The sequence below is a fragment of the Ahaetulla prasina genome, chromosome 1 (genome assembly GCF_028640845.1).
Source record: "Ahaetulla prasina isolate Xishuangbanna chromosome 1, ASM2864084v1, whole genome shotgun sequence".
Classification (NCBI taxonomy): Eukaryota; Metazoa; Chordata; class Lepidosauria; order Squamata; family Colubridae; genus Ahaetulla; species Ahaetulla prasina.
Window position 1 is genome coordinate 100,124,216 of NC_080539.1, and position 27,338 is coordinate 100,151,553.

At 34.9% G+C, this 27,338-nt stretch overlaps 1 protein-coding gene across 4 annotated transcripts in view; it reads right to left on the bottom strand.

Annotated features, from left to right (window-relative positions):
• Nucleotides 1-27,338, bottom strand: part of UTRN (utrophin) — a 429,397-nt gene that overhangs the window by 326,215 nt on the left and 75,844 nt on the right. For all 4 annotated transcript variants that reach the window (XM_058170259.1, XM_058170253.1, XM_058170245.1 and 1 more), the window contains exons 7-14: nucleotides 16,239-16,411; nucleotides 14,447-14,562; nucleotides 13,417-13,571; nucleotides 8,523-8,726; nucleotides 6,694-6,875; nucleotides 4,762-4,912; nucleotides 3,917-4,036; nucleotides 2,135-2,236 (exon numbers count right to left, since the gene is read on the bottom strand). In XM_058170259.1, the coding sequence (XP_058026242.1) occupies nucleotides 2,135-2,236; nucleotides 3,917-4,036; nucleotides 4,762-4,912; nucleotides 6,694-6,875; nucleotides 8,523-8,726; nucleotides 13,417-13,571; nucleotides 14,447-14,562; nucleotides 16,239-16,411 (1,203 nt within the window). The remainder of the gene's footprint in view (nucleotides 1-2,134; nucleotides 2,237-3,916; nucleotides 4,037-4,761; nucleotides 4,913-6,693; nucleotides 6,876-8,522; nucleotides 8,727-13,416; nucleotides 13,572-14,446; nucleotides 14,563-16,238; nucleotides 16,412-27,338) is intronic.

Below are 27,338 nucleotides of genomic sequence, written 5' to 3' on the forward strand. Positions count from 1 at the left end.
TTTATTCCTACTCAACAACAGAAAAATGAGGTCAATGTCTACCAGAGATTTACTCTGGTAAATCTTAACTTTCATGGATGAGACTGAGTAAATTGTAATTTTCCTTAGCTCCTTGGGAGACAAGCAGGACAAAAATGTACACGGGAGGAAAAGGAGGACATGAACGATTATGAAAACAGAGGCAAAACTGAGTAATAAGAGGTAAGAAGCAGATTTATTGTGAATCTTAAGACCAGACCTTTCATTTCTCTCCCATATAAGCAAATGTTTTCTTCCCCCATACAGTTTTTTTTTAACCAAGTTACGGCAAGGATCAATCTGCTTTTCATCCTGGTGCTGGTTTGGCTCAGTCTTCCCAAACACTAATTTTTAAAGTTATTAACTGTCATTACCCTTAAAGTTATCTTTAAGTTAATTCAATTAATTCTGTTTGATCCTCACATTATTTATAGCAAGAGAGGCAAGATATCTCATACAGCAGTAGCATTATTCACATCTACTATAAGGTATAATGTCTAGGTACTTCCTGTTTAATTGAGTTCTTCTGAGGTCATCTTTTGGTACCTAGACATGATTTATACCCAATATTTAGATTTATTCTCTACCATATAGACAGCAAGGCAGCTACTTTTTTTGTTTTGATAGTAAAAAAAAAAACTTTTAGACACTATACATTTTATTCACTCATAAATACCATTACTTGATGCAGTTTTCTGAAATAAAAACTACATTTTTATCAAGTCAGTCCCAAACATCCCCCATGAAGATTATAGCAATAGCACTTAAACTTAAACATGGCTTCATAGTGCTTTACAGCCCTCTCTAAACAGTTTACAGAATCAGCATATTGACCCCAACAATCTGGATCCTCATTTTACCAACCATGAAACAATGGAATGCTGAGTCAACCTTGAGCCATTCAGAATCGAACTTCTGGAAGTGAGCATTGAGTTAGCCTGCAATACTATATTCTAACCACTGTGTCACCACAGATCATTCTTTTATGCATTTCAGTGCTGTTCAGTTCTTGTATTTGGACTAAAAACAGGGAAATCTAAATTAAACCCATTCTCAGCTATGGAAATTCACTTAGTGATTTTGGACCACTCACACTTACTACTAGCACTACACAAAGTAGTAGTTAAAATGGGAGAAAACTGCAGAAGGTTTTATATGTACAGCTCCTGGAAAGATAGGGTAGAAATCTAATCAATCAATAAATGAATATTAGAACTAATAATAAAATGGCCAGGTTTTGAAAAGAAAACATTTTGAGGGGAAAACACATCATTTATTAAAACATCCTTACATGTAAATATTTTTTAAAACTGGCAGAACTGTTTAACCTCCATTTGTACTAATGAGTCTTAACAATGCCATTCTTTTAAAAAAAAATGTCAAAAATGAACTAGGACCTCAAAACCAATTAAGGTTTTTAGAGAACAAAAACAGGTTTCCTATCACCTTGGAGAGTTAAAAGTTCATCTTTGACCTAATAGATGCTTTTTGTCTGGTTCAGATGAAAACTACAGTTTAATTTTACACCTGAATAATGGCATAGCTTCAGGAGATAAAAGAAAATAGAATTAAAAATATGAAAGGAAATCAATTCCCTTTTCAGATTTTTATAATGTAGAGAATCTATATACTACTAAAATTCTCAGGTGTGTAACCTTTCACTGGGCAAATCAATGCATCAAAGGGCAAAACCTTTTAATTAAGATACCTCAAATCAGTTAACTTATAGAGTGCCTGGACTCATTATTCCTGAGGGAATGAAATTTGGAAAGTCGTGACATCTTCAGCACAGCCAGGCGACTTCTGCTTCAGTGCCACCGTCACATTGCTGCAGACATGTGATCCTCATTTTCAACAATTGGACAACCATTTGTCTGAAATGGTATAGGGTTTCCTGCTTGAACAGGGGGTTGGACTAGAAGACCTCCAAGGTCCCTTCCAACTCTGTTCTTCTGTTATTCTCTTAACATTCACTTACAGTTTTCTGGCCACCTGCATAATTGTTCACTTCCTCACTTCTCAGCAGCAGTCATTTTCCTGCCAGAAGGGAAGGTGCAGGCCATTCAGGACTCACTCAATGACAGAAACAGGAATTGGTGGGATTACCATCACTAACCTGTTCTTCCAACAATTCTTGCCACAAGGTATTCATCTCTTGCAATTTGAGCCATTGTTCCTCAGTCCAACGGCAAACCGCAGTCCAGCGTTCACCAAGTCTCTGGAAATAAAACACACACAAAAAAGTATTATATTATACCGTTTCCTCTGAAAGCAGACAGAAAATTGAATTCAATAGAATCATAACTGCTTAGCCTTTAGTATTATTTTTATACAAAAATACCAACTTTGGAATGGCCTCTCAATTAAAACAAAATCTAAGAAGTAAAACTGTACCATTTAAGTGGACTGCTATGTTTGGAAGATTCTAATAATCAGTCTAAGCTAACTGGACAGAATCTAGGTTTATGGGTATTTATTTAATCCCAACAGGATTGAAATATAGTAAAATTGAGCTGTACAACTTTGAAGGGTTTCTGAAGGGTATTCAGCACACACCTGTCAGCATCTCCCTGAACCAACTTGTTCTTTCTCAGATCACACTGCATACACAATCCTGCAAAACGATGTAATTTCCTGGAATAATTGCTGACAGCTGCTACTCAAGTGTTCCTGAACATGCCAATCATCTTTTTCCATTCTAATCTAGATATCTTCTCAGTGCCATAAGTAATTTTTTTGTTTGTTTGTTTAATGTTGACCAACATCTGGAAACTTCGTAACCACATTTGAAACATATCCATCACATCATTCCCTTTCAAAATAAACAATGTTTAATTTGACTGCCATTCTAAACACTACCCAGCATACGTATATACATCCATTCATAAAGTATTTTTTTTATTTTCACAAGTAAATATTCATCTTATATTTAAATGAACATCTAAACATCTTGGATAACTAGAATTTATTTTTAAAAATCCTGAATAGTTCATGCCGTGCAACTCATAGATGTATTATTACATATCAGAGTTGACATCTAACAGAAAATTTGTCACAAAATTTGAACTCATCTTTTTTTTTCTTAAACACACAAGTTGTTTTTACTGCTGTGAACTGTTTTTGGTATTATGAAAATACAAGTTCTATTTAACCAAGTACACATGGTTAAATCCATCTTATCCATATCTGCATAAGAAATCCCACACTTCTTCAAGAATTAATATTTATTTATTTTATATAGCCACCCGTCTGACATGTGACTGTGCAGGTTACAATAAAATAGCTAGAAAAACAATAAAATACAAATAAAATAAAACACATGGCCAAGCATCAAATAATAATCATTGACAAATCCAAGAAATGGGATCCATCACAAAGCCAGGACCCCAAGGTCACAGACCAAACCCCTTTGTAAGGGCCTTATGAAAGACCAGCAGTGTCAGGGCTCACTTATTCTCAGGTGGCATACTGTTCCACAAGACAAGCAGTGGGCAGAAAAGACCCTCGTCCTTTTGGCCAACGTTCCTCAGCCAACATCACCTGAAGCATGCCCTTCCTACCAGACCAAGTGGGATAGGTAAAAACAATTGGGACAGTACAAACGATCAACATAACTGACCACATAATCGCTACAACATCTATGTTGATTCAGAGTGATCCAGATTCAAAGCTGTCCTCAATTATGAACATCCAGTGGGTGAGTTCAGGCTAGTTACTCTCAAGCCAAGCAGGTTGTACTTGTAACAATAGAAATGAAGATGGCTTTCCATGTAAGCCACTTTGAACTCTAACCAATATATACATAAAGCATTTTTGAAAGCATTCACCTTCATGACTCCATTCAGAACGACCAGTATGGGATACACAATATAATAAAAGAATAATAACATCCACTTACTTGCAATTGATCCTCCAAAAGAACCGTAGCATTCTCACCACTATTTTCATCAACAATGACCACCATGTGAGTCAACGAATTGACTTTAACCTGTTCTGCTTCAATATCGTTTTGGAGCCCCTGAAAGAATGTATCCCAATGTTACAAAGATCAGATGCAGTGAAAGTTCAGAGAACAGAATGGAAGCCACATTTTCTAAGGGCAACGTTCTAAATCAGGGGTGTCAAACTCAAGGCCCGTGGGCCAGATTCAATCCATGGGGTGCTTAGATCTGGCCTGCAGGAGCTTGGAAATAGCCTGCAAAGGACTGGCCTGCAGGAACTCCATTTTCACTGGCAGCGAGTTGCAGGAGGCCGTCGCAGCCAAAAACAGAGCTTGGGATGCCATTTTCGCTGACAGAGTGCTCGGGACACCACAGGCACCCCCGATAAGAGTGACATCGACCTGGCCATGCCCACCCTGGCCACGCCGATCCCAGCCCCCTGAGGTCAAACACAACCCTTATGCGGCCCTCAATGAAATCTAGTTTGACACCCCTCTTCTAAATGATCAGAAAATGATATTTCCCTTCAACAGAAGGGAAGGGAAGGGAAGGGAAGGGGGAAGGAAAGGACAGGACAGGACAGGAAAGGAAAGGAAAGAAAAGGAGAAGAAAGGAAATCAAGAAACAATATAAGATTCCAAACAAATAATGCTGCTGAATCCCATTAACCACAGCATGATATCATAGCATAAGAGAATCCAGGACTTATTTTAAAATATAAAATTCGCATTTAGTTATAACCAAGAAATTAAGTGTTAGAGGGTTTCCCCTATTGTTTCTTTATAGAAAGGGGTAAAAATACCTTATGTTCATCCATCTGTTGTTGAAAGGTCTCCAAGTCTTCAACTAAGCACTGAGATTCCATCTTTCGAATGTGTTCTTCTGTAACAGTCAACCAGTCAGACAGCTGCTGCAATTGATTCTTCTGTAGCTCCATCAGTGCATCATGGAGGCTGCCCAAGTCACACACAAAAAAGAGAATAATTCATCCAAAGAGCCCTGAGTTCACAAGTTCTGCCTAAGTATAATCATAACATAAACAGGCAACTTGGTAATCCTAGCTTTCTGTGGAATAAATTAAATCTGAATCCTTGCAAAGTAGGATGGTACAAATATATAACTAAGGATAAATACGATTAACATATATCTATGGGTAAAAGCAGTAGTGGGTTTCAATTTCATTTGCTACTGGTTTGCTTGTGGGGGTGCGCACGCGTGACCTTCTGCACATGCACAGAGACTTCTGAGCGGGTAGGTGGAGCCTCCTGCCGCCGTCGCTACCGGTTTGCCCGATCTGGGGCGAACTGGTAGCAACCCATGATTGGGTGAAAGCAGATTCTATCTGGAAAACAGAACCTGTTCCAAACTTATTCTACAAGGTTGTTGAGGGATCCCTGCTGCAGTGGGAAAGAAGAAACTCCTATTTTTTTTCAAATATAATGGTCACTTGCCCAATTTCAAATGATACTTTATGGTAAATAAATGGAATTATCAACTAATCAACCGATTCTGTAAATAACTACTTAAAATTAGGATTTATTAAATTGTGTTGAATTGTAATCTATCCTCTGGCATTAGGAACTATCCTAATAAAAACATTCCTTTCAAAAAATCTCTTAGGATAGTTTTAAATTTTTAATCAGAAGTGGAAATGAATTGTCTTCCAGACAAAATGAGCTAATAGTAATCTATAAAACTTTGCTTTTTTTTAATGCTCTCCTCCATCTCCCATGTCATGATGTTGTGGCTTAATTTAGCTCACATGTTTTTTGTTTTGTTGTCTCCTCTATAGCATAATCATGTGGCTTGGCTCATATGCTTAAACCATCTTATGCGTTATACAGTACTGCTTTTTGTTACCTCAAATCCTTATCTGACATGCAGCTTGAGACACATTTGCTAATTTGTGGAAAATGTTAAATCTAGACCAGAAATTCTAGCTGGGGGGGGGGGGGAGTTGTACGCTACAGATCTGTGCTATCAACATACAATTATTGCTAAATAATGTTTTAGCCAAATTGCCTTGGACATCAAACTTCAGTTTAACAGATTCATGTTTCAGGTTTACTGTGAGATTTAGTCAACAGGGCTATTGGCAGGGATGAATGACTAATATGATAGACATTTGTTTATTCTACCTTTAATGTTAGTAAGATATATGTATGTATGTATGTATGCATGCATGTGTGTGTGTATGTTGAGATAGACAGACAGATAGATGACAGTTTGAAACACCCCATTTTCAAACATATCCAACTCATTATTCATTTTCCTCTTTGCGAATAGAATAGAATAGAATAGAATAGAATAGAATAGAATAGAATAGAATAGAATAGAATAGAATTCTCTATTGGCCAAGTGTGATTGGACACACAAGGAATTTGTCTTGGTGCATATGCTCTCAGTGTACATAAAAGAAAAGATACTTTCATCAAGGTACAACACTTACAACACTTAATGATAGTCATAGGGTACAAATTTAACACTTAATGATACAACACTTGATGATAGTCATAGGCTACAAATAAGCAATCAGGAAAAATCAATATCAGTATAAATTGATGATGATTTATAAAAACAGAAAAAAATGATTTAAAATCATTTCTCTTCAAAAATATCAACATTAAAAAAATTAAGTTTGGCCTTAAAAACTGAGAAAAAGAGCTTAATATATCACATCACAACTGGAAAACTAAACCATGTGTATAAAACATGTGTAAATTATGCCACTTACTAGGATTGGCGGTCCATACTTTCCACTCTGAGACTCTCCCATCTAGAATTCAACAAGTTCATTTGTTCCTGGATTTCATTTTCTTCCTCTACTGAAATATTGCCCTGGGCTATCAGTTGATTACCAGCCTGAAGCACGTTGCCTACGCTGCTCTGATGTGCTGTCAGCTCCATCATAAATGCCTATAAAAAGTTCAGACTAATGTAACCTAAAGCAAACATTGTCTCAATTATTGCATTAACTGCCAGATATTTGCAAGGATAAATATAATTTGCAACATTATACAATAAGTAGCAATTCTCAAAAGAGCCATAGCCCACAGTAATTTAGCATCCAGGCACAGAGTGATCTCATTCAGATTGGTATTATGGAACGGAGAGAAATAGCTTTAACCATTTGGCTCCATGACAGTCCTAATTTCAATTAACTCCCTTTCATTTCGGAAGTGAGGACATTTCTGATTCTGACTAAGACTGTGGTGGGCAAATAAATAAGTAAGTAAATAAATAAAAATATTTCCTCAATCAGATGACGCTTGGCTAAAAAGCAAACAAGTACAGTACTGGTCTGACATACTCTTATGTCCGGCTGATATTAATAGGTAAAAAAGTAAAAGTAGTCTCATTACATGAAGCAACTCTAGCTACCTTCTTGAATCCTTTGTTGTTAGGAAACTATAGTAAACTCTGAGCAGAAGATTGGATGCAGTTTAAGATAAGCAACAACCCAAGTTTCTTTGTAGCATTTTCTGGATGGATGGAGGGAAAAGTCTAGGTTTCTGAGGCCTTAATTAGAATCTAACTCATCATCCATGGAATGGAAAGACCATCAAGTGGAAACTATATTAGGAAGCCTCTTATACTAAGCATTCTTCAGAGACCAGCCTTTTTTAAGAATTAATGAATGAGAGCTGAAGTTTCCCAAGAAATAAATGGAAGACTTAAAAAAAAAAGATTGTCAGTTCATAGTAACAACTGTAGTATATATTATACCAAGGCTAAAAATAAACATTCAGTTTTAAATAAATACACCACGATAATGTGTTCCTTAATGATAACTGTTTTTGATTACAATACTGGAACACAAGCAAGCACCTCAGTTTCTTGTGAATATTAAGGCAGCAAATAGATTTAGAGATGTGTATACAATATACCCTAGTTTGAAGTTTTTTATCTTCTAAATTACAACAGCAAAATATACAATTACAAATCAAGATAACAGTCAGTTATATTATAATTTAAAGTATCTTGACTAAAACTGCATGAATTTTAACCTGAATAAAGGTATAGTTCTGAAGGAAACCTCTTTTTCATAATAATAATAACAGCAACATCTGTCACTCCATCTTCTACATGAATGAAAAGCAGGATTTGAGGCACATTAAAGATTAACAAATATATTTTCTTTAAAATTTTCATGGCTCTCAGTTTCTATCATCTATTCCAGAAGCCCCCAACCTTTTGGGCACCAGGGACCAGTTCTGTGGAGAGAAGTTTTTCTGCAGACCGGAGGGGGTGGGGGTTTCGCATGCTGCCCACATCCACGGATGGGCCTTTGCTTGCTTGTACAGTCCGGTTTCTGGCATGCTGCAGCCTGGTACCAGTCCAAGGATCATGAGTTGAGGACCCCTGGTTTATTTTATTGTAATAACATCCACAGAAGCTTTTTTGGTAACACACTTCTTAGTATTTAAGTGGCCAAGACTTTTGTTTTTTCCATCTCTATACTTTTACATCCTTGTACAAAATAAAATATTAAGAGGACTTAATTGCTTACTTAATAAAAAAAAATAATTCACAGCTAGTTCCCCATCATCCCCAGCCACCTACTTCATGTGTAGTAAATTGTTCCTTGACTTCCTCAACATCATCAGATATGACTTCCTGCTCCTGAAAGGCATCTTCTGCAGAGAGCAGCCAAGTGAGAACTTCCTCCAGAGCTATCTGGTAGCTGTCCAAGTCCATTTCCACTTCAGTCAAGGTGCTGGATGCTTCTGCTTTTAGAACTGCACCATCAACCTCAGATGTGGTACACTGCAAGTAGAAAAACCAAACTGAAGGTCTCTTTTCACAAAATTATTTTCCAACACAGTTATTCCTCCAGATAGGAACAACTTACTGTAACAGTAATAGTATATAAATACAAATGCAGTTTGATGATAGATTGTGATATTTGTATCTTCTTGGAAAAAATGTATGTTTTTATAATATCTTATGGGACCATGATATAAGCAGTAACCACATATAAAACAGCCTGTTTGGTGGGGGAATCTCAGAAGTTCAGCACAATTAACTAAAAACCAAATAGATAGGTGCTATTGTTATGACCATCTATGGAGATTCTCAGTCTTCCAGATCATGGTTATTCCAAAGGTGCTTTTTTTCTAGAGGCAACTGAATTTTCTTTGTTTTTGTTTTGTTTAGAGAAACACATCAGACTCCATTTCCAATTGAGGAAGTTACTTATGTTGGCAACTGTTTTATATATATAGTGAAATTACTAGCAAAATCTAGGGGAAACTCAACTGTTGTTAAAGTAATAGCTAGTGGAGTAAATTTATCAAATGCTCTAAATTTAAAAAAAAACAAACAGAATAATTGGCAAAACAATAATTAGCCAAAGAATTCACATGGAGTCACTAGAAAAGGAAAAAGTCACATATAAATATTAAAAAAAGCAATAGAAACATATCTTTATCTGGATAGATCATTTCCTACTTCAGTCTAAGAAAATATTTTTAAACACTCATAGCAGTGGTGGGTTGCCTTCGGTACAGACCGGTTCTTGCGAACCGGTAGTAAAACCAGGGGAAGCCTCTGCCCACCGACCCAGATGTCATCAGGAAGCTTCTGTGCATGCGCAGAAACAAGCAAGCGTGAGTGAGTGAGGCAAGCGTGTGCAAGCAATCCCGTTGCAAACCGGTAGTAAAGGTAAGTAGAACTCACCCCTGACTTATAGGGACAGAAGTGGGAACTGCCCTCACAAATCCATGGAGAAATCCTTTATTTTAAATAAAACCCTGCCTGTATAAATTTCAAAGCAAATGCAACTCACTGTTCTAAAACTGCTGGTGAGAAAGACTATTTAAGAGTCACTCGTAAGAGCAATGTTTTGTGTAGCTTACACAAAAATTGTATCATAGTTGAATATGTTTTATAAGTACTACATTATGTAGAGATTTCATCTGTAAAAAATATCCTATCTATTTCAAGTATGAATGTCTATCATAAGTCAAGTTTCCGGATGCCTAAGCATGGTATGTAACCGCAAACCTGTTATCAGCTAGGATCTCTGACAGGTGCCTGGCAAAAATCCCTTCAGATATTTCAAACACTTTAAATAGTACACACACTGAATGTTTTTCAACCAGTCTAACAAGAAGCAAGATGTTAGCAGGTGGCAGTAGAAACTTTGTTTATAATTCGTTGGTCATTAGGAAAACAAGTGAGTGATAAATATACTTCTAAGAATGTCATTAACTTGTGTTTGTTATTTACAAAATACCCAGCATTATTATAGTGCTGTGATTAAATAGGCCTTGTTTTCAATCTCAAAATTAATGCTTTAAAAATAATGGAGTTGTTTAGACCCCCAAAGCTCTTTAAACTACACTATAAATCTGAATCGTTTCATCCTTCATTTACTCCTTAATAATTATGAAGTCAAACAGCTTTGAGCATTTCATTTCCCTTTGACTTTTCCAATTTTTTTAATTTATGCATTAAAAATATACATTAAAAGTATATGATTAAGTCATGGAATGGCAAGAATCTGATTAGCTCCTTTTAAAATTAATTGGAACATCAAATGCAAAAATGTCCAAGCTAACTAACCCTAGCAACTTCTCAAAACAAAGTAGAAAAAAATTATTCAGTACATTTGTGTGCCTCAACAATTTACTGTCTCTCTGTGTATACAGTTATATAACTTCCAATGCAATTATTTTTTAAGAAAATATATGGCTGCACTGTATTACGAATACCACTGAAAAATGCCAGGAAAGAATTTTTATTGTTCAAAGTTTCTTATTTGCAATAAAAAGATATGAGTATATTGGACTCTCCTTATTATTTATTATCAACTGATAATTTCATTACAATATATAGGTAAATAGTCATTGTTACCAGCTTTTTACAAAGGAGGGAAGGTTCAAGCAGTTGATGATTTAGCATGCAATAAGCTGTGTTTCTCTGTCTTCAAAACTTTTAAGATGTGAAGTCTTCAACTACAGCCTGAGGATGTCTAGAAATTGAAGTCCACACATCTTAAAAATTACAGTGAAAAAACACTGCACTAAGTCAATCCAAAGATTTAACACCTTTTATTTCTCTATTTATAATAGGAAACGGTCATAAAATTGCTTCACAAAAGTTTGGTGTCATCTAATTTTAGCTATGCAAAGGCAAAGTGGATTTTGGAAATTGCAAAACACGTTTGAAGGCTTACTGGAGTGTCCTCAGGTGGCCCATGCCTATTATATACAGGGAACAGCTAGCAAAATTTCAATACTCTCAAATGTAGAAGATCATGGTGATGGAAAGTTAAATGCAATTTTTTTTCTTAAAAAGGGAGTAAAGAAGTTAGTGAAAAGAATGGCAAAAATCACTGCCACAAAGAGAAGATTACATGTAGCCACATTTCAAATACAGCGAAGTGGTCTGAGAGAATTAAGATGACCCAATTACTGTGACAACTAAAAGAAAGTCACAACAATCGAGACTGGAAGTAAGAGGATGAACTAATGCTGACGAAATCAAAATTTTAGAGTGGAATAAAAATATGAGATGAAAAAAAGGTAAACAGCAACTTTATTGCAGTAGGACAAAGTGGTATTGAAAAAGCTGAGCAGGGTGAAGGAAAAAACATTTTGAAGAAATGTGATGAGGTAGAGGGGAATAACAAACACTAACAAAAGCGGAAAGGAAAAAATTAAGTGCATACAGGAAATCATTGATTTGCTATCTCTGGAAAACAAAAGATGAAGGCTTAGTACTAAACCCGTAAAAGCTTTATACCAAGTACCTTCCCAAACATGACTGTTTGTTCTACTCTCAATACTGACTGCACACCATGTACTTTAGCTGCTGCTATCTATCCACAAACAAGAAATAACACAAAAACTGGGTTGGCGGGGATTGCAAAAGCATGCAATACTGGGGTGGAGCCACTTAGCATGATCTTTTTCCCATATTGAGATAAATACTTTGTATACTTTGGGAGCAATGCAGACCAAAATATCTGCAAGACACCAAGGTGGGGAAGATCTGAAATGGATTAATGTAAACAGCAATGCTGGTGTTCATGGACAGACTGCAGCTAAGTCATCTTGCATGGCATATTGGGCAGCTAGCAAATATGTAAAAGGATAACTAAGGATGGTATCACTGAGGAAAGTATAGAAAGCAGCACCAAAATACTAAGAAGTAAGAAATTATTAATCAAACGTGTTATACAATAAACGCCCAAACGAGAAAATCAATATTTGTAAATCTGCTGCAAAAATATCACTGAGGGGAAAAAATCAGACACGCTCTGTAAAATGAAAATCCTGAAAAGAAGATCTGAATCTGTTTATAAGACCTAAGAAGCAGAATAGACAAGGAAGGAATATGCTTGAGAGCATTAAAATGAAAAACAAAGCAATTAAGACTATGCAGCATTTAAGATTCAAAACAAAAAGGTGTTTTGGAACTCAAAGGGACAGCATGCTCTCAAACTCCTTAAAGTAACTCTCCTCCTCGCCCCACTTCTCATTGCTCCACTGTCTCAAGAAAAGCAACTGGCGACAGATGTTTTGTGCACATCCTGCCAGCTCCAGAGTACTTTTGTGGCTTAGAATCCAAAGCTCTGTTCAACTTTAGAAGAGATAAAGGAGTAAAATGGGTAAAGATAAAGGGGAAAAGATAAATATGCGTAGCTGACCAATAAAAAGAACAGAACTGGAAGTCACAGAGCATGAATGTGCAGTAGAAGGGAGAACTGAGATAGTAAGCAATTTTAAAAAAGAGAAGGGGTTATCAAGAGGAAGAGAAAATGTATTCTCATTGGAATAAAGGAAAGATAAACACCAACCTGAAAAGGTAACAAGAGAAAAACTGCACATGACATTTTGGTATATTAATGATAAACAAAGACAAAAAGGAAATAATGTGTTGCTTCAGTACTGCATGCTACTTCTGCTGACTACCGGCTGCCAGCAGTTCGATTCTGAGGTTGACTCAGCCTTCCGTTCTTCTGAAGTGGGTAAAATGAGGACCCAGATTTTGGAGGCAATAGGGTTGACTCAAAAAACTGCTTAGAGAGGGCTGTAAAGCACTGTGAATTCTATTTCAGAACCTTACTGAGTCCAATAGCTGTAAGGATGTAATTATATGGGATAGGTTTCTCAACTTTGGCAACTTTAAGATGCACGGACTTCAATTCCTAGATCCCTAGGCATTCTGGGAATTGAAATCCACATTTCTTATAGCTACCATGGTTGTAAGGTAATATTAATTTATATGTGATTACACACACACACACACACACACACACACACAAGCATATTTACTGCATTTAATATGTTCTGTATTTTTTACTCACTCTTTATATTTTTCAATGTTCAGTCATGATTGTAAAATACTGGTAAATTGTCCTGGAAAATTTTGTTTTAAGGCATGTATTTTTAAAACTAATTAAATACAATACTGTGAAAGAAAAATTAGAGTTATCAATATACATCACCTGTATATCTTCTTCTTCACATTCCTTTTTATATTTCCTTGGAAGAGTCTCTACTTCTCGAATATCTTCCAAAGTAACTTGCTGAGGAAGGACCTCAAATAAAGATGTCAAATACATAATAATGGATTTCTTATCAGGAAGCTGTACAGCAACATCTGAAAACAGAGCATATAAATGGGATACTTATTTGAGGACTATGCAAGGTTTCCAGGCTAAAGTTATGACAGAGCCATAAAACTACACTCATTATCTTCAAGTCCATATCCTCAAAATAGCTATTTCCCCACAAAACACAATAATTCAGCAAAACAAGCACAAAAACTTGAACCACTAAGCTGAGAACCATCACTTCTCTATTATCATATTTTTACCATCATAACTATGCTAGCAGATGGATTTAAATCAATTTTTAAAAAGCACAACATGAGTGACTGCAGGATATGCAAACTCTCTATTAATGTTTAAACACCTACAACAAGGGCAGACAAATCTATTTTATGCCTTGAATCTGGGCCCAATTTCATTTGTTTTGAAACTTCTTTGACCACTGGGAGCCAAGATAATTTGACTAGCAATGTGGCATATCATTATAATTTCCAATCTGCTTTTCGCTAGTGATTAGTGTTTTAAGAGAGATGAATGTGACTATTTTGCTTCATTTTGTGGAAAAAATGCTATTTTGTTCATTTATATTTTTATAAATGCAGAGGACTAGTCAATATAAGAACTATATATCCATGCAGTCACTAGCAGTTACTTTTGTTCTGATGTTCCTTAACTAATTAACCATTCAAAAATTAAAACTGAACAAGAATCAGTCCCTTTTCTACTTAAATTCAGCTGTATAATCTTAAAATCTTGTGAATGTTCTTAAAATCACCCAATTGTGCTGCAAAACTGCATAACGCCACAGGTAAGGGGTCCCTAATTTCTTGTCTAGAGCAACACTGCCCCCTTTCATCTTCAATATTCTCTACCTCTTAGCCGAAAGAAATTATATAGCAGTTATATACTATTATCATATTTATACCTTCAGGGTCTAGCAATTTTTCTATTCCCAAGTAATTTTTAGCTACGTTGAAGGCATGTTCTAATCTTTCACGTTGAGTCATTTTGGTGACTTTATCCCAGCTGAAGAGTTCAGGACTAAAAAAATTAGAAGAAAAATAAATGATTTGTTTAAAAAACAAGAAAGCATACATTCATTCATACTATAAAACAAAACACTTGTATGCATTGCATATAACAATAAACCCAAGTAAATAGCTTATAAAGACATCAAATTCTACACAATTGCTGATATTTTGTGGAAAGAAAAACAATGGGAAATTACATAACCATTCTCTGGAAATGTAGGCCCCCTACTTCAATAAGAAGGCTCCTTCCAACACAGCAGATTTTCCTAGATGCATTATTTATTAACTTTTCTTTCTTCACTCTTAATATAAAAACATGAAATTAAGAGATTTGGGGGAACCAATAATATAAGGCAGGGGTGTCAAACTCGCAATAACACGTTGCCGTCATGTGATGCATTACAATTTTTTTCCCCATTGTGAAAAGGGGGATGGGGCTGGCCAGTACGTGACACATCCATCCCATGGGCCATGAGTTCGACACCCCTGATATAAGGCATTGTAATATTCAACAGTGCCTATGTTGTTTTCATAAACACAAAAATGATGACACTGAATAGCTAAACATGGGGCTGAAGCACATGTTATTTACATAATATGTAATATGTACTGCTCCTGTTCTTATTAGAAAAGATATTTTGCTTCAAATTGGACAATTTTAACAGAACAGTTTCTAGGGATGACAGACGGAAAGTTACCACTGTAGAACTTCGTTACAGAGCAGAAAAACCTGAGCTTAGTTTTCAATAAATAATCCTTGGAATTATTTTAAAGCCATTTGGCACAGATTAGGTAGAGAGAAAGCAGAGCATGTCTTAATGGAGTGGTTTCTAAATTGTGTGAGGAGGCAATAAACTTAATTTTCTATCATTCTTTTTTAAGAACAAACATGGAAAACATGAAGTACAAATACCTGTCTTTCTAGTTTTACATGGAAAGATATAATAAACATTTTTTTCTTTGAAAATTTGATAATGTAATGATGTGCTAATTGAAGTCCTACACCATCTATTTGCATAAAGAAAATTAGTCGTTTTGAGGGTATGTGGATTTATAGACTTCATTCCTTGTAAATATAATCTGGACTAGGCATCATTTACGGGACCGCCTACTGCTACCGAATACCTCCCACCGACCCGTGCGCTCTCATAGAGAGGGTCTCCTCAGGGTGCCGTCAGCGAGGCAATGTCGTCTGGCGACGCCCAGGGGAAGGGCCTTCTCTGTGGGGGCTCCCACCCTTTGGAACGAACTACCCCCCGGACTCTGTCAGCTTCCGGACCTTCGGACCTTCCGCCGCGGGCTTAAAACATACTTATTTAATTGTGCAGGACTGAGCTAGATTTTAAATTTATGGGTTTTAAATTGGGTTTTAATTGGATGTTTTAATTAACGGGCTTTTTGAATAAGTTTTTTAACTGTTTTTATACTGTTTTTATATGTTTTTAAATGCCTGTAAACCGCCCTGAGTCCTTCGGGAGATAGGGCGGTATATAAATATGATTAAATAAATAAATAAATAAATAAATTGAAACCAGTTGAACAAATCTGAAATTATTCTTAATGGTTGAAACATAATCCGTATCATACGCAGCATGCAGCTGACTCCGCTTTTCCTTCAAGCAGAGGAAGTACATGGATTCCCCTCCAGCACGATAATATTACAGATGCTGGCAAGCAGCCACTCACCTATGCCTGTGGATCAATGCATTGAAGGCAAGCCCATTTGTCCAGCTGGTGGTAAAATTCAAAACGTTAACTTCATTATATGACTTTGTGGACTGCCGCACCCAACTCAGCAGGATCTTTTCACTATTGGTTTGCTGTAATTCTGACATTATATCTTTCATCACATCTTTAACCTAAAAAGAAGTGCCCCAAGGTCAATAAAAAAGAATTAGAAGGACTCAAAAAACATTGTCTCAATCTTAGCATTCAAACAACTCTGCAAAGTGTTAAATATTAGAAATAGATATTGAATTATGCCATACCACAGCAAATGAAGACTCAAAACATTCTATCTAATTACACCATATATTAATTGTTCTGTTTCACACTTTAATCTAAGTTCTCTGTATCCCTTAACGAGGTTTGTACATTAAGAAAACTGTAGTACCTGCCCTAAAATCCTACTCTGGTTCCCAAGCTTACACATCAATGTCTTCCATTAACAAATTATTTAGCCTTGGAATCATATTGAATAACTTTCTTGGATATTTCTACAAGGAAAGCCCAAAACATAATCTCATGGTTTCTTATAATTATATTTTTATATTTCATTAGAAGTATTTAGGATGCCATCGACTGAAAAAGCAGTAGAGTTTGGAGGCAGGCAAATTGTTTCATACACAAACAAATCAAGCTTTAAGCATCCCATTCTGAGTTCACAACAAGTTGTTTTGACCTCATGAGAAGTGTTCAAAGGCATTCCATCCATACCATAAATATTTTGAGCACAGTATACTTCTAAAACAACATTAAAATGTTTCCAATAAGATTACTTTACTGAACTGAAAACAGCATGTTTCAAATTTAAAACATTTTGTATCTTCTAGTATAAACCAATCTTGAAGGTATGACAAATAGCTCAAGTTCCTTCATTCTCAGTTAACAATGTACTAACATACAAACCAAAATTAGAAATGCAACATGGGATTTAACAAATCAAAATTTCTGTTCTGTCCAATACACCCAAATTATAGGTAGAGATTCTCTAATAACTCAGTGGTAAACTACAGAAATAACTTTAAATGGATCTCATCTTTATCATACACATAATATCATTGGTTCCAATGATATTTCCAGCCGTAATATCAGACTTACATTAAAAAAATCTATCTTCCCTGACCCCTTTCACATGAGAAGTTAAGAAATGTAAAGCACTTGTTTCCCATTTCATTTAAACAAAGGGGCAAACAAACATTTCTTATGTTGTCTAAATGGTTTATTTAAGTTATTAATTCAAAATCTAGTTTGCAAATTCTTAACGTTAGCTCAATTTTTTAAAATAAGTTCTATTTTATAAATATTACATTACATGCAAATTCTTAACGTTAGCTCAATTTTTAAAAATAAGTTCTATTTTATAAATATTACATTACATACATTACATATTTTATAAATATTACATTTTATAAATATTACATTACATAATAATTACATGTAATTATTATTACATAAACTCACTATGCCTCACTAACTACCTGCAATATCTATATGGACTAACTGCAGTTACAGACCATCGACTGGAAATCATTGTTCTGAAGACAACACACAAAGAAGATGGAGGAGGAAGCCCAGAAATTTCAAAACCCATACTCATTTTAAACACAAACCCATTGATTAGCACAGGATACAAAGATATTTTTATACATGGCATCTTCAGCACAGGGGGGGAAAGGAAGCAAATAACAAAATGTGCATCATGATGTTGCAATGTGAATTCTGTCTCCTTAGCACAGGATTTACAGTGTAGCACACAAGTACATAAGGGATGGACCTGAAAACTCTATAAGAAGTTTCACACTGTGTTTCAAGTTGTTGCTTAGAGGAGTGTTTCTGAACCTTGACCACTTCAAGATGTGTGGACTTCATCTCCCAAAATTCCCCAGGTAGCTGGGGAAGTCCACACATCCTAAAGTGGCCAAAGTTGAGAAACACTGGCTTAGAGAACCCAGAAACTCAAGACTGATTGGTCAGCTGCTGTGAAAGTTCTTTTTTTTTCTTCAACATTTATATAGATATCACTGTTTATCAGCTATTCAAGACAGTCCTTTCCTATTATTTACACATATTTTAGTTTTATCTTACTCTACTTTTGTTTATCCACCGTTCCTTATTTTCTAACCAGTCATACCATTTGCTCCAGATCTTACAATATTCTGTGTCCTCTTTCTCTTTAATTTCTTTTGTAAGTTTGTCCATCTCTGCACATTCTAATATTTTTTTAATTAGTTCTTCCTGTTGGTGGATTTTCATTCTTCCAATTTTGGGCATAGGCTATACATGCTGCTGTTAATATATGGAGTGTTAAATATTGCGTATCGTTTGTATAATTTTCTGTTGGAATCCCTAATAAAAATTGTTCTGGCTCTCCCTTTATTGGTTTCTGTATTATTCCCTGTAACCACTTTTTAATTTTGGCCCAGAATTGTTTCGCCACTGGGCAGGTCCATCAGAGATGATAATATGTTCCATAATTGCTCTTGCATTTCCAACACTTTGGTGAGTTATTGGGAAACATCTTTGCTATTCTGGCTGGATGTAGATGCCATCTATGGAGCATTTTCAACAGGGTGAGCACCCATTACTTGTCCCAGTTTCGAAAGCACGTAAAAATGCAAGTAGAAAAAATAGGGAACACCTTTGGTGGGAAGGTAACAGTGTTCTGTGCGCCTCTGGCGTTGAGTCATGCTGGCCACATGACCACGGAGACATCTTCAGACAGTGCTGGCTCTTCAGCTTTGAAACGGAGATGAGTCGGCAACAACTAGCACGTATGTGCGAGGGGAACCTTACCTTTAATGTTTTCAATCTGATCCTAGGTTTTTGTCCTTCCCATATAAATTTTGAGGTCAATCTGATTAATGAATCAAATAAACTTTTTTCTATTCTTATCGGTATAACCTGGAAGAGGAACAGGATTTTGGGCAAGATATTCATTTTTATTGCTGCCATTCTTCCTATCCATAAAATTTGTAAGTTTTTCCAATTTTCCAAATCTTTCCCAATTTGCTGTATTAATTTATAATTATCTTTTTTAATAGAGGAGCCTCTTGTTGTTAACCAAATCCCTAAATATTTTATTTATTTATTTTTGTTATCTGAATGTTCATGTTATTTTCTAATTCTATCTCCTGTTTTTTTATAAGGGTTTTTTTGTTAATAATTTAGATTTCTTCCTATTAATTTTTAAACCTGCTACTATGCCAAATTCTTCTATTTTTTTGATCAGTTTGGGGCCTGACTTTAAGGGTTCCTCAATAATAAAAACCATTTCATCAGCAAAGGCTTGCAATTTGTACTCCTCATTTTTATTTTCAATCCTTTTATCTCCTGATCTTCCCTAATTTTTTTTTAAGAGTGGCTCCAATGATACTACAAAGAGAAGTGGGGAGAGTGGATACCCGTCTTACACCTTTTGTTATTTCAAATTTATCTGTTGTATCTTGGTTAATAATTACCCTTGCAGTTTGCTTTGAATATATTTTTTCAATCATTTTTTCAAATTTGGATCCGAATTCCATTTTTTTAAATTTGTTGTATCATAAATCTCCAATTCAAATTATCGAAAGCTTTTTGGGCATCAAGGAAAACCAGTGAGACTTGTTCCTCTGGGTGTACTTCATAATACTCTAATATATAGATTATGGTCCGGGTATTATTTTTAATTTGTCAACCAGGGAGGAGACCATTTTGATCTGGGTGTATATATTTATCTAAAATTGTTTTTAACCTTTCCGCAATAATTGATATGTATATTTTATAATCGGAATTCAATAAAGAGATGGGCCTATAGTTTTGAACTTATTGCTGATCTGAATCCTCCTTAGGTATAAGTGTAATTAAAGCTTCTGTCCATGTTTGGGGTATGTTTGTATACTGTAATACTTCGTTAAATATTTCCAACATTAATTCTCCTGTTTGTTTTTGAATACTCCTATATAATTCCACTGGTATTCCATCTGGGCCCAGCGTTTTATTGTTTTTTTGTCTTTTTATTGCAATTCCGAATTCTGTTTCAGAGATTGGTCAGTTTAATATTTCTTTCTGTTCTTTTGTCAATGTGCATACATTTGTTTCCTCAGAATATTTTTGGATTTCTGCTTCTGTTGTTTCTTCCTGTGTATATAGTATTGAAAAAAAGGTGTGTACTATTCGTTTCTTATCTTATCTTTTGCTTTGGATTTTTCCTTCCTCATCTTTCAAATATTGGATCGTTCTTTTCTCTTTTTCTTTTTTTAATTTATAGGCTAACCATCTGCTCACTTGGTTTGCATGCTCAAAATAGTTTTGTTTGGCCATCTTTATTTTCGTTGCGCACTTCCTCTTGGGTTATCAGATTTAATTTATGTTTAATTATTCTCCTTTCATCTTTTATTTTTTTATTTTGGGTTGGGTTTTTTTGTGCAAGTCTTCTGCTTTTTTAAGCTCTTGTAGTTTATTTTGTTGGGACCTTTTCTCTTTTCTTTTCTTTCTTTTTTTTTTTTGTCATATATGCAATTGTCACCCCTCTAACAAATGTTTTTAATGTGTCCCAGAGATTTTGAATTGACGTATCTTCTTTTTTATTTACACTTAAAAAGATCTCTAGCTCTTTTTCCAGGAATTTCTGATATTCTTTCTCTCTACATATGTTTTGATTTAAGGTCCATCTTTTATATCTTTTTTGTCCTTTCCAATACACAGTTATTGGATTATGTTCGGCCCACTCATTTGTTCCTATTTCTATTTTTTCTATTTCTAATTGTAATTGTGTTGTCATCCAGGCCATGTCTATCCTGGACCACGATTGATGGGGATGGGAATAATATGTATATGGCTTTTCTTCCTTGTGAATTTCTCTCCATATGTCTCTTAACCTTAGTTCTGATGCCATGTTAAAAAATTCTTTGGGTAATATTTCTTTCTTTTTTTATTTTTCTTATTACTGTAATAATCTCTTTTACTATCAGTTACAGCATTGTAGTCGCCTATTATGCATTGATTTTCAATTTCTTGTTCTATTATTGTGTCATGCAATTTTTTGTAATATTCCTGTTGATTTTTATTTGGAGCATATACAACTACTAGTAATATTTGTTTATATTCCATATCTAATTTTATCATTAAAGTTCTCCCCTCATCATCTGCATACACTAATTCTGAGTTTATTTTTTCTTTTATGTACACTGCTATTCCTCTTTTTTTCTGTTGTGATAATGATACATATAATCTTCCTAATTTCGATGGCTCCAGTGACGTCACCGCTCCTGCTGGGTGCTCTAACAGAGCATTCCGTGTTAGAAGATTGTAAAAGTCAGTGAAACAGAAAAAAAAATCACTGCTCACTGAGCTTAGCATACCCTCTGGGCAAAAGAGGGTTATCAGAGTTGTGGAAAAGTGGCAGGTCTGACAGGGGGTTTGCTCTTAAGATCGAATTTTCCTGGATTTATGACCCCACCGAATTCCACTCCCTCCAACTTCAACACGCTCCTGTTTTTATCAGGAAAAAGGAGTGGGAGAGTCGCTTCTGCTCAACAGGACTTATTAAATTGATTGATTTTCTAAGCAGACGGGAATTTCACAAGCGCTCGATCTTTGATGTAGAATCAGCACGGCAAGTACCGACTCCCTTTTTGAAACTTGAAACCTTTCTTTGTCTTTGATTAATTGACTTTTAAAATGGCGTCTGAAAGTGAAAGTAAAAAATTTTAGTACGATAAAGTAGCGTTATTTGTGGATTGTTACAAACGGAGTTTTTTTATACTGAAAGGAGGGAAGGAAAGTTATTAAGTTTAAATTCCTGATTCTTTTGAAGACAGAATGGCAGCTAAACCTTTAAAGCCTTCTGGAAGAAGGGGATCTGAACCAAGTCTTGAGGAAATATTGAAAGAACAATTAAAACTTTCTGAAGATAGGCAAAAAGAGATGATGGAGAATTTTAATGCAAAAATAAGAGAAGATATTCTCATGGCAGTTCAAGGACTGAGTAAAAAAATTGAGGGATTGGAAGAGGAGATGCAACAGATCTCTCAGTCAAATAAGCATTTAGAAGACAAAATGAAAGGTGTTCAGAAAAAAGTGGATCAAAATGAAGATCAGGTTGTGATATTACAATATAAACTTATGGAAGGAGCTCTTAGAATCCGTGGTATGCAAGAAGAGCGAGGAGAAGACTTAAGAAAAATTATATCAGAAGCATTGGCTGAATTTATTGAAGTGGAACCCCAAGAGGTAGCTTACCAAATTGATAAAATATATAGAGTTAATTCTTGGATTGCAAGACAGAGAAAGCTTCCTCGGGACATTGTGGTTTATTTTGTGAAAAGGACTATGAGAAATCAGATTCTGCAAGTTTCATATCAGACAACTTTAAAAATTGGAGAACAGGAGCTGAAGGTGTTGAAAGAGATTCCTTCAAAGATGTTAAGAGATAGGAAGGAATTTGCTTTTTTTACACAAGAACTTAAAAAACATCAGATTCAATTCAGATGGGAGGTGCCAGTTGGACTGACAGTATTCTATCAAGGAAGGAGATATAGAATTGACACTGTTTTAAAGGCAAAGGATTTTCTTTCTACAGTTTTGAAAGTCGAAATAGAAGTGATAGAAAAACTTCAACAGATTCAAGAAGGCGTGGTGATCCAAGAGCCTTCATTGCTGCCAGTATTAGAGGAACCACAAGAGCAAAGGGTGACAAGAGGAGCTCTTAAGCGTAAAGAAGAGCAACAGTCTCAAAGTAAAAGTCAGGATCCCAGTATGGAAGCTGTGGGAGGAGCTAGACGGAAGATACCGGAGGAGGAGCTTCCGTTGTCTGCTTCAAAGCTTCAGGAGGCCAGTAATGGCAAATAGAATCTTGTCATGGAATGTTAATGGCTTGAATTCAGCTCAGAAAAGAAGGAAAATATTTCACTACTTGAAACAATTTAAAAATGATGTGATTTGTTTGCAAGAGACACATATAAAATTATCAGACCAAAAATATTTAATTAACTCAAAATTGGGTAAACATTTTGTTGCATCAGCTTTGGAAAAGAAGCATGGAATTGTTGTATATATCAGGAAGGATATACCAGCTAAGTTAATTGAGGCAGATATTCAAGGAAGATTTATTGCTATTGAACTGGTGATAGATGCAAAAAAGACTTTGCTGATAGGTATTTATGCACCTAATCAGCAACAAGAAAAGTTTTACAAAATGTTACATGAGAGGTTGACCCTCTGGGATTATAGTTCGTTTATTTTATTAGGAGACTGGAATGGAGTAATTGATACAAGAAGGGATAAGAGAACCTCCTCCAAGAAGATACCTATACATGCAAAATTACCAAAATCCTTTTTTGAAATGATGGAAGACTTTGAGTTTAGAGATATATGGAGGTTACGGAATCCAGATGAGAGAGATTTTACTTTTTTCTGATAGGCATCAATCTTTTCACGTATTGATTTTATTTTAATTTCTAATGACTTGCTTTCTAGGGTGAAGAAAATGAAGATATTTCGAGGTGTTTAACTGACCATAGCCCAGTATGGATGGAATTATTACAAGGGAAAAAGGTGGTAGAACATGGAGGTTGAATGAAAATCTGTTTAGATATGAGGATAATGTAACTTATTGTAAGAAACAGTTGAAAGAATTTTTGATTTTAATATGTACAAAGGGACACCTATAGGAACTGTGTGGGAGGCGAGCAAAGCGTTTATTAGAGGATATTGATTTTATTTTAATTTCTAATGACTTGCTTTCTAGGGTGAAGAAAATGATATTTCCGAGGTGTTTAACTGACCATAGCCCAGTATGGATGGAATTATTACAAGGGAAAAAAGGTGGTAGAACATGGAGGTTGAATGAAAATCTGTTTAGATATGAGGATAATGTAAATTATTGTAAGAAACAGTTGAAAGAATTTTTTGATTTTAATATGTATAAAGCTATAGGAACTTGTGGGAGGCGAGCAAAGCGTTTAATAGAGGGATATTGATTTATTTGGATAATAGGCAAAGGAATAATAAACAAAGGCAGCGTAGGTATTTGGAAGAAGAAATTCAAAGGAAGCAACAGTTATTAATTCAAAACCCACAAGATCACAAACTTAAAGAGGCTATAAAAATATTACAGAGTCAATTTAATATGTTAATGGCAGACCAGGTGGCAACAAATATACAATATGCTAAACATAATACCTTTTGTAATGCAAATAAACCTGGGAGATGGTTGGCATATAATTTAAGGAAAGCACGTGTCATACAAAAAATAGAATATAAAGGTAAAGAGATATATCAACAGGATAAAATTAAAAAGGCATTCTCAGAATTTTACACTGCACTATATGCAAAAGACAAAATATTGAATGGGGACATTTATGATTATTTGAAAGATTATAAGGTTACTATTCTAACATTAGAACAGAGGGAGGAGCTGAATCGGCCGATAGCTACTGGAGAAATAGTGGAGGCAATTAAACAATTAAAATGGGAAAACCCTGGCACAGATGGTCTTACAGCAACTTATTATAAAAAACACAGGATGAAATATTAGGCCCACTTAAAGAATTATTTAATCAGATACAATTAGGAGTGGGAATACCCCCGTCATGGAAAACATCTTTTATTTCACTGATACCAAAAGAGGAGCAAGATTGCTCTAAACCTGGTAACTACAGGCCGATTTCACTTTTAAATAATGATTATAAGATTTTTGTAAAAATAATAGCAAATAGATTAATGTTAGTTTTACAACAAAGAATTCATACTGATCAATCTGGTTTTATAAAAGGGAGGCAGATGAGGAATAATGTTAGACAGATTATTAATATATTGGAATATTTGGAAATATTCAGCAGCACTTATTTTTTTGGATGCAGAGAAAGCCTTTGATCGATTGCATTGGGATTTTTTATTTAAATTAATAGAGAAAATGCAATTTGGAGATTGTTTTGTTAGAATAATTAAAGCGATTTATGGAGAGCAAACAGCACAGATTATAATAAATGGTAGTTTGACAGAAGTTATTAAGATTGCGAAAGGAACGAGACAGGGATGTCCCTTATCACCATTATTGTTTGTTTTGACTCTGGAACCATTATTAGATAAAATACGAGAATTAACGAAAATAGAGGGAATTAAGATTAGACAATATGAGTATAAAGTTAGAGCTTTTGCAGATGATGTAGTGGTTACGTTAACAAATCCTATAAATTCAAGTAGATTTTTGTTGGAAGTAATTGATAAATATGGAAAGGTATCAGGATTTAAAATAAATCAGAATAAAACAAAAGTGATAATTAAAAATATGTCTATACAACAGAAACAAAAACTAGAGGAAATGACAGGATTTGAGGTAGTAAAAAAGGTTAAATACTTAGGGGTTTATATTAGCTCATCGAACAAGAAACTTTATAAGAATAATTATGACTTGCTATGGCAAAAAGTTCAGAATGATATGAGTGTCTGGAAGAAATTGCAGTTATCCCTATTGGGAAGGATTGCGGCTATTAAAATGAATGTGTTACCTAGATTTTTGTTTCTGTTCCAGATGATACCAATAATTAAAAGGATAAAAATTTGGAAGATTGGCAGATTGGGATTAATAAATTTATATGGCAGGGTAAAAAGGCGAGGTTAAAATGAAAATAATACAGGACTCACGGGAAAGAGCTCGTTTAAGAATGCCTAACTTTAAACTATATTATGAAGCAGTAGCCCTTTCAGTAATAAGTGACTGGTTTAACTTAACAGAGGAAAGAATTTTGAATATAGAAGGTTATGACTTGTTATATGGATGGCATGCGTACTTATTTTATGAAAAAAAAGTGGATAGGGCTTTTAAGAATCATGTGTTGAGAAGTGCTCTTTATGGTCTGGAAAAATATTCCTATAAATTAGAATACAAGATTCCTATATGGGCGAGCCCTAGACATGCAATAGAGAATATAAATATAGAACAGAAACAGGAAATGATTACTTATAAAGAACTTTTGTATGCTGAAGGAGGTAGATTGCAATTAAAATCATTACAGGTATTAAAATGAAGAAGGAGGAATTATACTTGGTTTCAATATGGGCAAATAAGTGCTAGATGGAAAGAAGATCAAAAATTGGTATAATGCAAAGGAGGAAAATTTAATAAAGCAAATTAGAAATCAGACCCAGGAGCATATAAAGAGATTGTATAATGTGTTGCTTGAAATAGATTCGAAAAGGATTTGGTAAAGGATTGTATGATAAAATGGGCACAGAATATTCAGGAACCAATAATGTTGGAAACATGGGAGAAAATTTGGGTTAGAAATGTTAAGTTTACACAAGCACAGAATTTAAGGAAAATTTTTATAAGATGTTTTATAGATGGCACTTAGATCCCAAAAATTATCATGTATGTATCCTAATATCCAAGCGAAATGTTGGAGGTGTGATTGTGATGACGCTACATATTTTCATATTTGGTGGACTTGCAAGAAAATTAAGGTCTTTTGGATAAGAATTTGGTGGATTATTCAAAATGTACTGAAGAAGAAGATAAAGTTCCTGCCACAATTTTTCCTTTTGGGAATTATAACGGATTGTACAGGGATTGAGACTTAATTGATTCTGGATTTAATAACAGCAGCAAGACTGTTGATTGGACAATACTGGAAGAAGAAGAGGTACCTACAATAGAAGAATGGATACTGAAAGTCATTAATTTGGCTGAGATGGCTAAAATCTCAGCGTTTTAAAAGACAATACGCAGGAAAGATATTTAATTGAATGGAAAAATGGATTGATTATCTACAAAACAGATATCAGATTAAGAAATATCAGATTGCCTTTGAATAATTAGAAAGTTATTTTATGTAATGGGGAGGGGGTTGGGAGATGAAAAGCTTTGGATGTGGTTATTTGGATTGGAAGGGAAAATTTTATTCTATGTTTGGTTTATGTATAACAATACCTTGTGATTGACCCGGGAAGCCGGGGGGGGGAGGGAGGGGGGGGTTTGGGAGGGACGGGGGGGAAAGGGGGAAAATGTTTTTGTTTTTTAAAACTCTTTCAATAAAAAATAATAATAATAATAATCTTCCTAATTTCTTGTTTTCAAATAATTTT